General features: G+C 41.7%; 1 protein-coding gene across 1 annotated transcript; it reads left to right on the top strand.

Annotated features, from left to right (window-relative positions):
- The first annotated feature begins 2,058 nt into the window (after positions 1-2,058).
- MRPL35 (mitochondrial ribosomal protein L35) lies at positions 2,059-12,935 on the top strand. Its single transcript, XM_079941434.1, has 4 exons — positions 2,059-2,134; positions 8,737-8,926; positions 9,570-9,714; positions 12,551-12,935. The coding sequence occupies exons 1-4, from the start codon at positions 2,092-2,094 to the stop codon at positions 12,737-12,739; spliced, it is 567 nt and encodes a 188-aa protein (XP_079797560.1). The 5' UTR covers positions 2,059-2,091; the 3' UTR covers positions 12,740-12,935.
- Positions 12,936-13,221: the final 286 nt, after the last annotated feature.

The following is a 13,221-nucleotide window of genomic DNA, read 5'->3' as shown; positions in this document are numbered from 1 at the left end:
GCCGCGGAGCCTGCGCGTCCGGAGCCTGTGCTCTGCAACGGGAGAGGCCACAACAGTGAGAGGCCCGCGTACCATAAAAAAAAAATCAAAACAACCTTTGTAATATTAAGATATTATTTGCTGGTTTTACTCATTATACATAATTGTAGCGTTTTCCCAGAGACTACATGACAAGTGATACCACAACAAATTGAATGCATAAGCAAATTTCAGAATCCAGCTTTCTATTAAGCCAGACCTTACAGAGATTTGCAAAAAGGTTAAACAATGCCACTCTTCTTGCTAATTTTTTAAAAAATTTTGAAATAGTTATTTTTCATAAAAATATCTGTGTCAATATGTAATAGGTCTTTTGGGGTTTTTTTGCTGCACCACGCCAGCATGCGGGATCTTAGTTCCCCTATCAGGGATCAAACCTGTGCCCCTGCAGTGGAAGCACAGATTCTTAACCACTGGACTGCCAGAGAAGTCCTTATAATTGTTGTTTTAAAATGAATTAATAAGTGCAATGGCAGAATACTTATTGCCCAGTAGGTCCACATTCTCCTAATCCCTGGAACCTGTGACTGTTACCTTACATGACAAAAAAGAACTTTGCAGGTGTGATTAAGAATCTTGAGATGGGGAGACTATTCTGAATTATCTGTGTGGACCCAACGTAATCACAAGTGACGGGGGAAGCAGGAGGGTCAGAATCAGAAAAGGAGGTGTGACAATGGAAGCAGAAGTCAGAGTGATGTGATTCTTGGCTTTGAAGATGGAAGGAGGCAAGAAGCCTCTAAAAGCTGGAAAACACAATGAAACAAACTCTCCTCTAGAGCCTCCAGAAGGAACACAGCCCTGGATACCTTGATTTTAGCCTTGTGAAACCCATTTTGGACTTCTGACCTACAGAACTGTACGATAATGAACTTGTGTTGTTTTAAGCCACCTAATTTGAGTTAATTTGTTATAGCAGCAATAGGAAACTAGTACAATACGTATTTAAATTTTTTCTCAATTTTACTTTCCAATATAATACATTCTTACAGATATAATCCATGTAATTACAAGCTCTTTGGGATCCACAATTTTTAAGCATGTAAAGAGGTCCCAAGACCAAAAAGTTTGAAAACCACTGCTCTAAATAAATCCTGTGTCTCTCTGTCTTGGCTTCCTCTCTTCTCACCTTAGCTCTTGATGCTCTTACTGCCAACAGTGACCTTGCCCTCGTTAAAAAATCCTCCCCATTCTTTAAGATCCGTGTTATACTCTATCTCCTTGTCCCTGATCACCCCAACCAGAAGCCTTCCCTCCTTATCTTTGAACTGCCCCATCAGTCATTTATCTGCCTGTTATGGTCTGTAGTTGTCTCCTTATTAAATGTGAACTCCTTGAGACTCAGTGTTTGACCCTTACCCATTTCAACCAGTAAATAGTGCCATATACTGTATATGCGTCAAGTATCTTAGACTACAAGGATGGGAGAGAGGTTTGCTGTTTATTTTCTGTTTAAATGAACATTGTTTAAAAATGTATGATCACTAATTTTCAGGAATAAGATAAGGTATGTAGATTGTTCAGGAAGAGTTGAGGTGCTGTTCTACCAAATAGCAGTCTTATTGATTAGAGAGAGAAAAAAAAAAAGTGTGTGTGTGTATCTGATGTCCTCGGGATACTTACATTTATTTGATTAGAGTTGGCATTCAATTTTTTAAAAAAATTCTAATAATGTTGCTATTTCCTGTCAATTTAGCCCAACATATCCCAGCTTTGGAAGGATACATTTTATTCTTTCAAACTAATTTAATGAAATGAGCAAAAAGAAATTGTTTCAAATATGCTGGTACTTAAATATATCTTTCAATCAAATGCTCAGTAAGAATTTATTGAGAGCCTACTATAGCCAGGCACCATTCTATAGGCACTTGTTTTACAGCGGTGAAGGACAGCCTGGCATAAAGAAGATATTCAATAAAGGTAGACTTCAACGTTCCTTTATTCATGTTTTTAACTCCCTTCCCCCGACTCCGCCCAGGTTACTTTTCCTTAGTGCCCTCTTGCTCTGAAGTTTTTAGATCCAATTCGGCTGCCGTAAGGCAAGGCGGCAAGATGGCGGCCTCCGCTTTTGCGTGTACTGTGAGAGCAGCCTCAGGTCAGTGGGCGGCGAGGAGCTCGATTCACGCCTTCTGTGGGGGGACTGGCGCGGGATGGAGTGGGCGTTTAGCGTGGAGGTTAACAGGAAAAAAAAAAAGAAAGAAAGGAGGGGGATCGTTATATGAGGCCAGAGGTTTGTTCCGAATTTTCTCCGGGGCGGCCTGTGTTCGGCCGCCAGCACCGGAGATCTCCGAGATTCTTGGACCCTCGCGAACCGGAGTGTCCCGCAGTTTTGGCTTCCTTACCGGTTCCTAGCCATTCCGCCTTCCCTAGAAAACAAACCAGAAGGGCGCGGGTGGGGGGCGAGAAAGACAGAAAAGTCCCACCGAGGCGAGGATCCGCCACTCACGAGCTTTGACCTTGAAAAGTTATTTAATATCTCTGAACTTCAGATTCTACGGCTCTAAAATAGGGTTAACACTATCCACCTGAGGACTAAATGAGCTCGAGCACGTAAAGCGCCGCGTGTAGTACCCGGCGTATGGTAAGCGTGGCTGGGTGAAATGCACACAACGTGCAGGGAGTGCGGCTGCTTGCTTCACTCAGTGGCGGCCCTAGGGCAGCCTTAAGGACTTCTTGACAGAGAGAGAGGACGGAAGTGAAGGGTTGCCTTCACTGTAGGGACTCTTGCAAAAGTTAAAGATCGTTCAAATAAGATACGGTGATCGGTAAATTACGTTCACACAAAATAGGATAAAATTCTGTGGAACAAGACTAGAAAGGGAAAAGTGTAAAGTTTCCAACTGTTACAGAAGAGCTGGTTTATGTGGGGTATTTTTCAATTGTGAAATATATAAAGAAAAATGTATATAGCATACATGACTACCTTAACAAATAACTCTGGCAAACATGGGGTATAACTAACACCCAGGCCAGGACAGAACAGTACCAGGAGCCTTCACCTCTGTGTGCCTCTTCAACCAAAATTGCCCGTTTCCACCAAACATAAACACTGCCCTCACTTTTATTATTACCTTGTCTTTTTTTCTGTAATAGTTTTAAGAGCTATATGTGCATCTCTAAGCAATATATTGTTTAGTTTTGCCTGTTTTTTTACATTCCATGAACGGAATCACATAGTATGTACTCTTGTGTCTTCTTTTTCTTTGTGAAATTCATTCATTTTACAAGTAGCTGTCATGCTTTCTCATTGCTATAGAATGGTCTCTTATGGGACTACCCTACAATTCTGCATTTTACTATTGATGGGCATTTGGGTGTTCCCACTTTGGGGCGGTTAGGTACAAAGCTGATTGGCCTTGTGTCATGGTGCATGAGTGCCAGAGTTTCTCTATGGGGGGTGTGTGTGTGTTTATACATATAAAACTAGCTATGGAATTGCTGAATCAGAGAATATGTATATATTCTGTATTGCCTGATGCTGCCAAAGTGATGTGCTTATTTAAAGTCACCCAGCACGGGCTTCCCTGGTGGCGCAGTGGTTGAGAGTCCGCCTGCCGATGCAGGGGACACGGGTTCGTGCCCTGGTCTGCGAAGATCCCACATGCTGCGGAGCGGCTGGGCCCGTGAGCCATGGCCGCTGAGCCTGCGCGTCCGGAGCCTGTGCTCCGCAACGGGAGAGGCCACGGCAGTGAGAGGCCCGCGTACCGCAAAAAAAAAAAAAAAAAAAAAAAGTCACCCATCACTGTATGCGCCATATCCTCATCAACAGTTGGTATTGTTAGACCTGTACATTTTTTCTATCTGGTGAGTATTTAGTGGTGTCTCGTTGTGGTTTGAGTAGCATTTCCCTGATAAGTAATGAGCCTGAATACCTTTCTACATGTGTGTTAACCATTTGAATTTCTTTTGTGAAATACTCAAATATTTTGCCCATTTTTCTATTGAATTGTCTTACTGATTTATAGTAGTTCTTTATGTGTGTTGGATGTGTGTCTTTTCTCATTTAAATGTGTTTCCAATATATTCTCCCACTCTGGCTTGCCTTTTTAGTTTGTTTAACGTATCTTTTGATGAAAAGTTCTTATTTTCATCAATTTGGATTTATTGTCCTTGTTTTTTAACAATTGATGATGTAGGCGGGTATTAACTCACTATGGTATTTAGATTCCATTGAAAACATTTAAAAGAGTGGTGCGACAGCTTATTTTTAAATGTCAGTTTTAGAAATATACTGGAAATTATATCCTTTTTAAACTATTTAAAATTTTAGATACTGAAATTTTGTGAAAGGGTACATAATTTTTCAAAATTCATTTAGAGAATATGGGATCAAAAAAAAACCTTGAAGACCACTAGTTTAGACACTGTCACACTCACCTCCCCCTACCCCTACGTTCCTTTGATTCCTGCCACAGGGGTATATTTGTAATTCCCCAAACAGAGCTCCCCAAACGTACTACGTACCACGTATTCCATTTTTGGCCTCCTGTTTCCACTACCTCCTCTCTTACTCCTTCGAAACTGGTTTTGTGTCACCTCCTTCATGAAAACATCAGTGTTCTCCATACAAGAGGGTGTTTAAGAGAAAGCCTGTCTGTACTAAAATTCCCAAAGAGGGCAGAAGACTGAAGGAGCAGTTAAACACTGCCCTTGATTTGTGAGCTGCCCTTGGTTAACACAGTCTAAGCTGGACTTTGGTTTTTACAAGCTAAATCACAGTGTTGGTCCAGGAGACGGTATGGTGGCTAAAGCCCCCCAAGTCATTTTCCCAGAAACTGCTCTCAAGCCACAATCACCCTTCCTGTTGTTCCAGGAACCATTTTTTTCTAACCTCAGTTGGTTTATCCCTGGTTTCATTTTGTTAATTTTGGTCTGTTTTTCCTTTTACTGAGATCACTTTGAGTCTAGACAGTCTATCTTTTCACAAATATGTTGATAAGCCATGGTTCCCAGCTTGTTTTTTATGCAGATTTGCTAAACATGCCTTGTACAGCTTCAGGACCTTCATATAAATTGGGGAAAAATAAGAGTCAATTAGGGAGCCAGGAAGACACTTCCACCAGGAGAACAGCAATCAACTAGTTTGAGTACAGTTTCCAATCAGCTTGGAATTTACCTAATTTATTGTCCTGCCCACATTTCTATATTTATTTAGAATATAAGAAACCTTTTCACATGCCTTCCTAAAGTCAGGATACACTGTCTAGATATTCTCATGATTTCTCAGGCTGGTGACTACATCAAAAAGTGAAATGAAGTTCTTTTCAAGTAACAGTTCACTCCCGGTTGACGAGAAAAAAAAATTTTTTTCTGTGCATTTCTATTTATCCATTCTAACATTTTTTTTTCCTACAGATAAGCCTGTAGTTTGCCCAGTTATTTCTGGACTCCCATCTGCTCACCTCCTTCAGGGGCAGTTTCCAAGAACTTCTGAGAGTTTTGTTGTGTTTTTTAATTGAGATATATCAAGCTCCGGTGGTCTGTGAAAATTGGGACATTTTGTTGTCTACAATCCTCCTATTCACTTAATCTTTCAAAGTTTACCTCCTGGCTTGTAATCATGTCTGCAAATAGTTTCAGTTCTTTGAGATATAAATTATTTATACTTGGAGATTTGAAGGGATTGAACCTGGGCCACATCAGTGGAAGCCCAGAATCCTACCCACTAGGTCACCAGGTGACTGGAAATTGTTATCTCTGATGGAGAAGAGAAAGGCAAAATAAGGGTTTAAGTATTCCATCTTCCTTCTGCCACCTATTAACATTATACCATCTTTGTTAAGCATTCCTCAGCTCTTTTCTGTTGTCTGCTTTTAGCATTTATTAAATGTTTTCTCTATGCCAGGCATTCTTCCCAGTACTTTACATATTTTATCTTATTTAATTCTCATTACCTGCCCATGGTTGACCTCATTTATTTTTTTCAATAAATTTATTTATTTAGTTATTTTTGGCTGCGTTGGGTCTTCATTGCTGCATGCAGGCTTTCTTTAGTTGCGGCAAGCGGAAGCTACTCTTTGTTGTGGTGCGTGGGCTCTAGGCGTGCAGGCTTCAGTAGTTGTGGTGCATGGGCTTAGTAGTTGTGGCTTGCGGGCTCTAGAGCACAGGCTCAGTAGTTGTGGTGCACAGGCTTAGTTGCTCCGCGGCATGTGGGATCTTCCTGGACAAGAGCTCGAACTTATGTTCCCTGCCTTGGCAGGTGGATTCTTAACCACTGTGCCACCAGGAAAGCCCATAATTAACCTCATTTAAATTTGAGGAAACTGAAGCACAGAAAGGTTAACTAACTGGCCCATTGGCACACAGCTAGTAAGTAGTAGAGCAAGAATATGAACCCAGTCTGCCTCAAACACTGGCATTTCACTTCTCTACACTGCCCCTCATTTGTCATGTGAAATCAGTGCAGTGGACAATAAGAAAGTGGTTCCAAGCCCTCACTTAGTATCAGACTCACCTGTGGAGCTTTTTTTTAAATAAATAAATTTAGTATTTATTTATTTATCTATGGCTGCGTTGATGCGTGTGGGTTTTCTCTAGTTGCGGTGAGTGGGGGCTACTCTTCGTTGCTGTGCGCGGGCTTCTGATTGTGGTGGTTTCTCTTGTTGCGGAGCACAGGCTCTAGGTGCGCAGGCTTCAGTAGTTGTGGCTCGCAGGCTTAGCTGCTCCACAACATGTGGGATCTTCCCGGACCAGGGCTTGAACCGGTGTCCCCTGCATTGGCAGGCGAATTCTCAACCGCTGCGCCACCAGGGAAGTCCTGTGGAGCTTTTTTTTAACCAACTATTGAGGTATAATTTACATACCATGAAATTACCTGTTTTGTACATACAGGTTTTTTTTTAATTTATTTTGTTTTTGGCTGCGTTGGGTCTTCGTTGCTGTGCGCGGGCTTTCTTAGTTGCAGGGAGCAGGGGCTACTCTTCTTTGCAGTGCCCGGGCTTCTCATTGCAGTGGCTTCTCTTGTTGCGGAGCACGGGCTCTAGGCATGTGGGCTCAGTAGTTGTGGCGCACAGGCTTAGTTGCTCCGTGGCATGTGGGATCTTCCCAGACCAGGGTTCGAACCCGTGTCCCCTGCACTGGCAGGCGGATTCCCAAGTACTGCGCCACCAGGGAGGCTCTGTGTGTACAGTTTGATGTAGTGAGTTGTGCAACTATTACCACAATCCTCTTTTCAGACATTTCCATCATCCTGTGGAGTTTTATCAACGTGCACATTCTTTTTTTATTATTACTTTTAAAATTTTTATTGGAGTATAGTTGATTTACAATGTTGTGTTATTTTCTGCTGTACAGCAAAGTGAATCAGTTATACATATACATATATACACGCTGTTTTAGATTCTTTTCCCATATAGGTTTTTACAGAATATTGAGTAGAGCTCCCTGTGCTATGCAGTAGGCTCTTGTTGATTATTTATATATAGTAGTGTGTATATGTCAATCCCAATCTCCCAGTTTATCCCTCCCCCCCTTCCCCCCGATAACCATAGATTGTTTTCTATATCTGTGACTCTGTTTCTGTTAACATGCACATTCTTTTTTTTTTTTTTTTTTTTTTTTGCTATACGCGGGCCTCTCACTGTTGTGGCCTCTCCCGTTGTGGAGCACAGGCTCAGCGGCCATGGCTCACAGGCCCAGCCGCTCCGCGGCATATGGGATCTTCCCGGACCGGGGCACGAACCCGTTTTCCCCTGCATCGGCAGGCGGACTCTCAACCACTGTGCCACCAGGGAAGCCCAACATGCACATTCTTGAGTCCCACACTAGCCTCACTCAGAATTTACAAGTGCAGTCAGAGCTCTGTGAGTGATTCTGCTTTGCAGCCGTGGACTCTGAATCTGGTGATAGTGTGAAGGATTGATAAAGAGGACTGCGTTCAGTCCACACATCTAGGCCTTCCAGGATCTGCCTTCTGAGCTGCCCACCTTGTTACCCACTACTCCCCAGGCATCTCCGATAGTCAGGCAAACAGTGCTCAGCCTCTGTGGCAGGTCCAGTCCCTGCTCCCGACATGGATTTGTTTCGGCTTCCTTGCCTTTGCGTACGTTGTTCATGCTACCTGGACTCTGTGCGTCCTCTCATGGCCTGTTCATTTTCTAGAGGGAAGCTCAAGTACCTCTTCTGTTTTCTTTATGAATCCTCCTCCTGCCACTTGCAGTCTCTCTGTGGAGCCGAGGAGCTGTTGTGTTTCTGCCTTGCCGTTCCCTACACGCAGGAGTTCTGTGTATTCACAGTGTAAGGTCTGGTGGTGGGAATTAACATTGCATGTCTTTTGTCCCCTACTGTTGAATGTAGAGCTAGGACACATCAGACTGGACTGTGATGATGGTTGCACAACTCTCTAAATTTACTAAAAAGCATTGAATTGTACATAAATGGGTAATTTTGTGATGTGTAAGCTATACCTCAATAAGAATAAAAAGCTCCACATGTGAGTCTGATGCTCAGGACCCATTAATTACGTATAATACTTGGTCACTTAGGTACATTACTTTGTTTTAAATATCTGGATGCATGATTTTGTTTTTGTTTTGGCCACGCCCGCAGCTTGCAGGATCTTAATTTCCCGACCAGGGATCAAACCCAGGCCCCGGCTGTGAAAGCGCCAAGTTCTAACCACTGGACTGCCAGGGAATTCCCTGCACGTGTATTTGGGAGTGTCATATTAAGTATATATGCTTCTCTCTCTCTCCCCAGGAATCTTACGGCCCCTGAGTATTTTGGCATCTTCAGCCTATCGAAACTGCTCCAAGAATGCCTGTCTTAGTTCTGCACTGTCTTCCCGACATTTCAGTCATATTCAGACACTGGTTGTGTCCTCTGCTCCCAGACTGATCACATCTGTCAGAAACCTGACATGTGGGCAGACTGCCACAGTCCTCAATAGGTTGAGTATATTTCAGTAAACATGATGCTTGGACAAAAATTCTAAAACCTTCATGCCTACAACATCTTAGAAGTAGATGATATTCTTTGCCGGTTTATTATATAGACTTTGCCTGAAGGATGGGAGAATATACATGCCAGCATCAGGGATGACTACACAGGGCCCACTTCTGATGTTCTAAGATGTGGTTTCCTGGGTGGAAGCTGTCAGCCGAAGTGGGAGGGTGAACAAGATGCTCAACTTACAAGGCTCGGCTGCGTGTGGCGCTTATTCAGTCAGCAGATACTTAGTTAAGCGCTCCTGGGTGCCCAGCACCATACTGGGCAAAAACGATACGAAGCTAAAGATAAGTTAAAGTCCTCAAGGAGTTTATAATCTAGTGGCAGATGGATAAGGAATCAGGTGATTAAAATACAGCAGAATAAATTCTCTCCTAGGGATTGAGGGGGTAGATTATGGAGGACTTGCAAATTGATGAGAGTTGCCATTCTTACGTGTAGTGTCACGGATCATCTGGAGTAACAATGGTTATTGAAAGTGAGCTCTATTCCAGTGGAGCTGCTGCTTTCATTTCTAAGTACAGAAGTGGATTTTATCCTTTAATGTCTTATTGCTGAGTTAAAAAATTTTCAATATATTTTAGAGTGGTCCCCTTGCTCCCAAACGTCCTGAAGCCACCAGTCAGAACTGTAACATACTACAGTTCAAGAAAAGGCAAGAGAAAGACTGTGAAAGCTGCCATCTATAGGTTTCTTCGACTTCATTCTGGCCTGTGGCTAAGGAGAAAGGTGAGTCTTCACACGGTTACTTGCTTAGAAAAGGAGCGTGAGGTTAGATTAAGCTGAAGCAGAAGTCAGCCTATTCCTTGACACATCTTCCCCCCATCCTACCAGCAGCTTTTACAGTGCTGTGCTTAAGTCCCGGCTTGGCAGGTATCTCTCATGTCAGTGAATACATGTAAAGAAAACATTTTTAACTATTCATATAACAAAATACTATTCACAATGGCGAAAGTCTTCCCTGCAGGACAGGTTCATCCCAGGTCTCTTACATGTCTGTCTTGTCTGATGATTACGGGAATCCCTTTGAAGCCCCCGATATGTAAATAACCTGTGGGGAGGCTCTGTTTAAGCCCAGAGCGTTAAAACAGCGGAGCGGACTTCAGCAAGGACTTAGTCCCGTGGTGTAGATTTGGGACCGAATAGCTTCCAGCCTACCTTGGATTGGGTTCTCCAGGTGGCTTACTCTTTATGGCGGAACATTAACCCCTCATATACTTGTTTTAAATTTGACTTTGTAAGTTTTTCTCTGGTGGTGTGTATGATTGGTGATCATATCAGACAGAACTCCAATATTTATTCTGGCCAGGGACCATGGCCTCTAGAGGGGGACTCTGACAGAGTATTCCTACTCTGTCTTCTCCCACAGCAGCAGGTCTTTCCCATTCATGTCCTTATTATTCATGGAAACAGAGTAGGTGATAATTAGAAAGCAGCTGAAGACCAGAGTTTTGCAAAACACCTTTGAGTTTTGATAATTTCAAATCCTAATTCCCTTTTACTACTTGGGAGTTAACAAACAAATAATTCTTTAAAGATTAAAATTTGTTTCCCTGTGAAAATAAGATAATTGGTAGCATTTTCTCACTATTTGAAAGGTACTCTGTTATAAACAGTCCTAAATTTGTAGACAAATAAGTTAATTGGAACTCTGAGCTCACTTCTCCATTGGAACAATACTGTGGTCGTTAGTTTCCTACACTAGTCAGTAGAAGCTCATGTAATCCATAAGTAGCTGAACTAAGTAATTCAGCACATGGTTATGAATTTTGGACCATTGGAAACATTTCCTCCCCTTTGTTATGCTAACTATTTCCAGGTCCTCATCTGGCCCTAGATAAAATAAAATGGGTGGTTTTCCCTGCCTTCCTTTCCACATCCCTTTTACTGGGCCCTGAAACCCTCACACTGTTATAAATGACCTGATCGAAGTCTCCAGTCATAATACCTAGTCCCTGCTCAAGGCCCCCAAAAGTACTCCATATGCAGAATGGCCTGCTGTATCAAAATCTAATTTTAAGAAGAAAACAAAAATCTGGGTGGGTTAATTTACACTAATGTATAAAAACAGAAAGTATTTTCTGCAGCACAGTTTCATCCAGGTGTCCCTAATTTTTATTGCTTATTCCCTCCTTCCATTTCTGAACTTGTAGATTGTCCAAAAAGTCTCAAGCATTTTCACAGTGGTTACATTCCACAGAATAATCTTCAAAGGAGATATTCTGCTGTTGATGGGCAGGACAGCAAACTAGCTGTTTGTATGTCAGAGATCCACAGGGACCCAGATTGGCTTGCAAACTAGAAAATTGTTAAACAAATATGGGGATTTTTCTTTGACTCTTTCAACTTAGAATTGTAAGTAATGAGAAGTAACCATCTAATCTCTGGCATTTTACTGGCCAGAACTCTGAAATGACCCTTCCTTATTTCTAAGCATCACTGTACTATAGAAGTTGCTGGTCACAGTGATGACACTAAGTCATGTCAGAAACCCCAAGGCACCTTCTCAGCAAAGAGCTGTGGTTTTGTTCAGTTAGTGTGCTGCCCTAAAGAGCCCTTGGTTTGAAAGGACCCAAATGCTCTTACCAATAGCTGCGTTTCTAGTCTCACCTCTCCTATAAATTACTGTAGCCAAGCATTAACCTGGGTGGCAACTAAGGTCTCTTCTAGTTTAAACAGGCTATGATTGGGAATTCCCTGGTGGTCCAGTGGTTAGGACTCCACGCTTTCACTGCTGAGGACCTGGGTTCAATCCCTCGTTGGGGAACTAAGATCCCACAAGCTGTGCAGAACGGCCGAAAGAAAAAAAATGAAACAGGCTATGATTATAGTTTTATATTCGATCTAATTATCTATTTCTTCAGAAATTAATTCTTCAAAATTAATAATGCATGGATTATTCCTTCACCACTCCCAATAATAGTTTTCCTGCGGTCATTATTCCTTAAAAAAGTACTTACTGTAGAAACTGGTCCCCCCAGTGTGTGAAAAGAATAAATGACACAGTATACTTGAGAACTCTGCTTCTCAGCCTTTGTCATACTTAGGCCCCCTTAACTGAACATAAGTGTCACCAACTAGCCAGTACTCCCTTCATCATCCTCCACTTTAGGAAGATAGCAGTGTAGTGGTTAAGAGCTCTTATTAATTCTCTGACCTCAGTGTGCTGCTTAACTGCTCTAATTGTTTCTCTTTTATCTGTAAAATGAGAATAATAGTATGCTATTGTTGAAGAGATAATGAGGTAATGCATATAAATTTAGCTGTTACAATTATATATCATTACCCTGTACTTCACCAGCACAACGATTTATTTAGCTTTATTTGCTGTGGCTTTAAATAATCTTTTTAAAACTCTTAAATTATTAACATTCCTTTTTCAAACTACACACGATTTCTCTGTCTACCCCCACACTGAGAATCACATTTTTCCGAAAAACATACCAGCCCCTATGAAAGTTTAGTCTTTGTTTCCAGCGAGTCTATGAACCATGAGTGGTTAACATAGCTGTTGTTTCCTATATAATATAATGTTTTAAATTGTCTTTGTAATATTATCTAACAGGCTGGTTATAAGAAAAAATTATGGAAGAAGACGGTTGCAAGAAAAAGACGCTTGAGGGAATTTGTCTTCTGCAATAAAACCCAAAGTAAGCTCTTAGATAAAATGACAACATCTTTCTGGAAGAGGCGAAACTGGTATGCTGATGACCTTTATCAGAAGTATCATGACCGAACAAACTTGAAAGTATAGATCAGAAGTTTTATGATTTCCCAGTTATTGAATGTGTATCTTTGTGTATATGATGTCTTTGCAAAGATGAAATAGTATAAGACATGATGTAAGTTGTACCAACTGATATGGAAACATGTAGTACCAACATTAAACTTACCAATGTTTTAAAACTTAATGGATTAAACATTCCCAGATTTGTTCAGAGAAATAGAAATTTTAAATTCTGATTATTTTTAACAAATGGTAATGGCTTAAACAGTTGTTCCAATTAGGCTTATTTAGTTGCAAGGAATCTCCAGTTAGGACAAACGTAAGAAGACTGTAAAGCTAACAAGTTAGCTCAAGCAGTGTGACATTATTAAGGATATGTGCCTGGGAACGCAGGAACACCTCACACCCCCATCTCCCACCCAGAACTAACCCCCAGGCCTCAGGAAGAGCAGAAATTACATGGCGATGCTGGATCTGAGGCACCTCCAGGGGCCTCAGCAGCAGAAGTG

The sequence above is a fragment of the Stenella coeruleoalba genome (assembly GCF_951394435.1).
Source record: "Stenella coeruleoalba genome assembly, chromosome: 13".
Classification (NCBI taxonomy): Eukaryota; Metazoa; Chordata; class Mammalia; order Artiodactyla; family Delphinidae; genus Stenella; species Stenella coeruleoalba.
This window is presented reverse-complemented; position numbering and strand designations above follow the sequence as displayed.

Bases quoted from the DNA above. Each gene is read 5' to 3' on its own strand.
- MRPL35 (XM_079941434.1), top strand. From the start codon at position 2,092: ATGGCGGCCTCCGCTTTTGCGTGTACTGTGAGAGCAGCCTCAG. The intron at 8,927-9,569 runs GTTGAGTATATT...AATATATTTTAG, and splicing joins ACTGCCACAGTCCTCAATAG to AGTGGTCCCCTTGCTCCCAA. The intron at 9,715-12,550 runs GTGAGTCTTCAC...ATTATCTAACAG, and splicing joins GCCTGTGGCTAAGGAGAAAG to GCTGGTTATAAGAAAAAATT.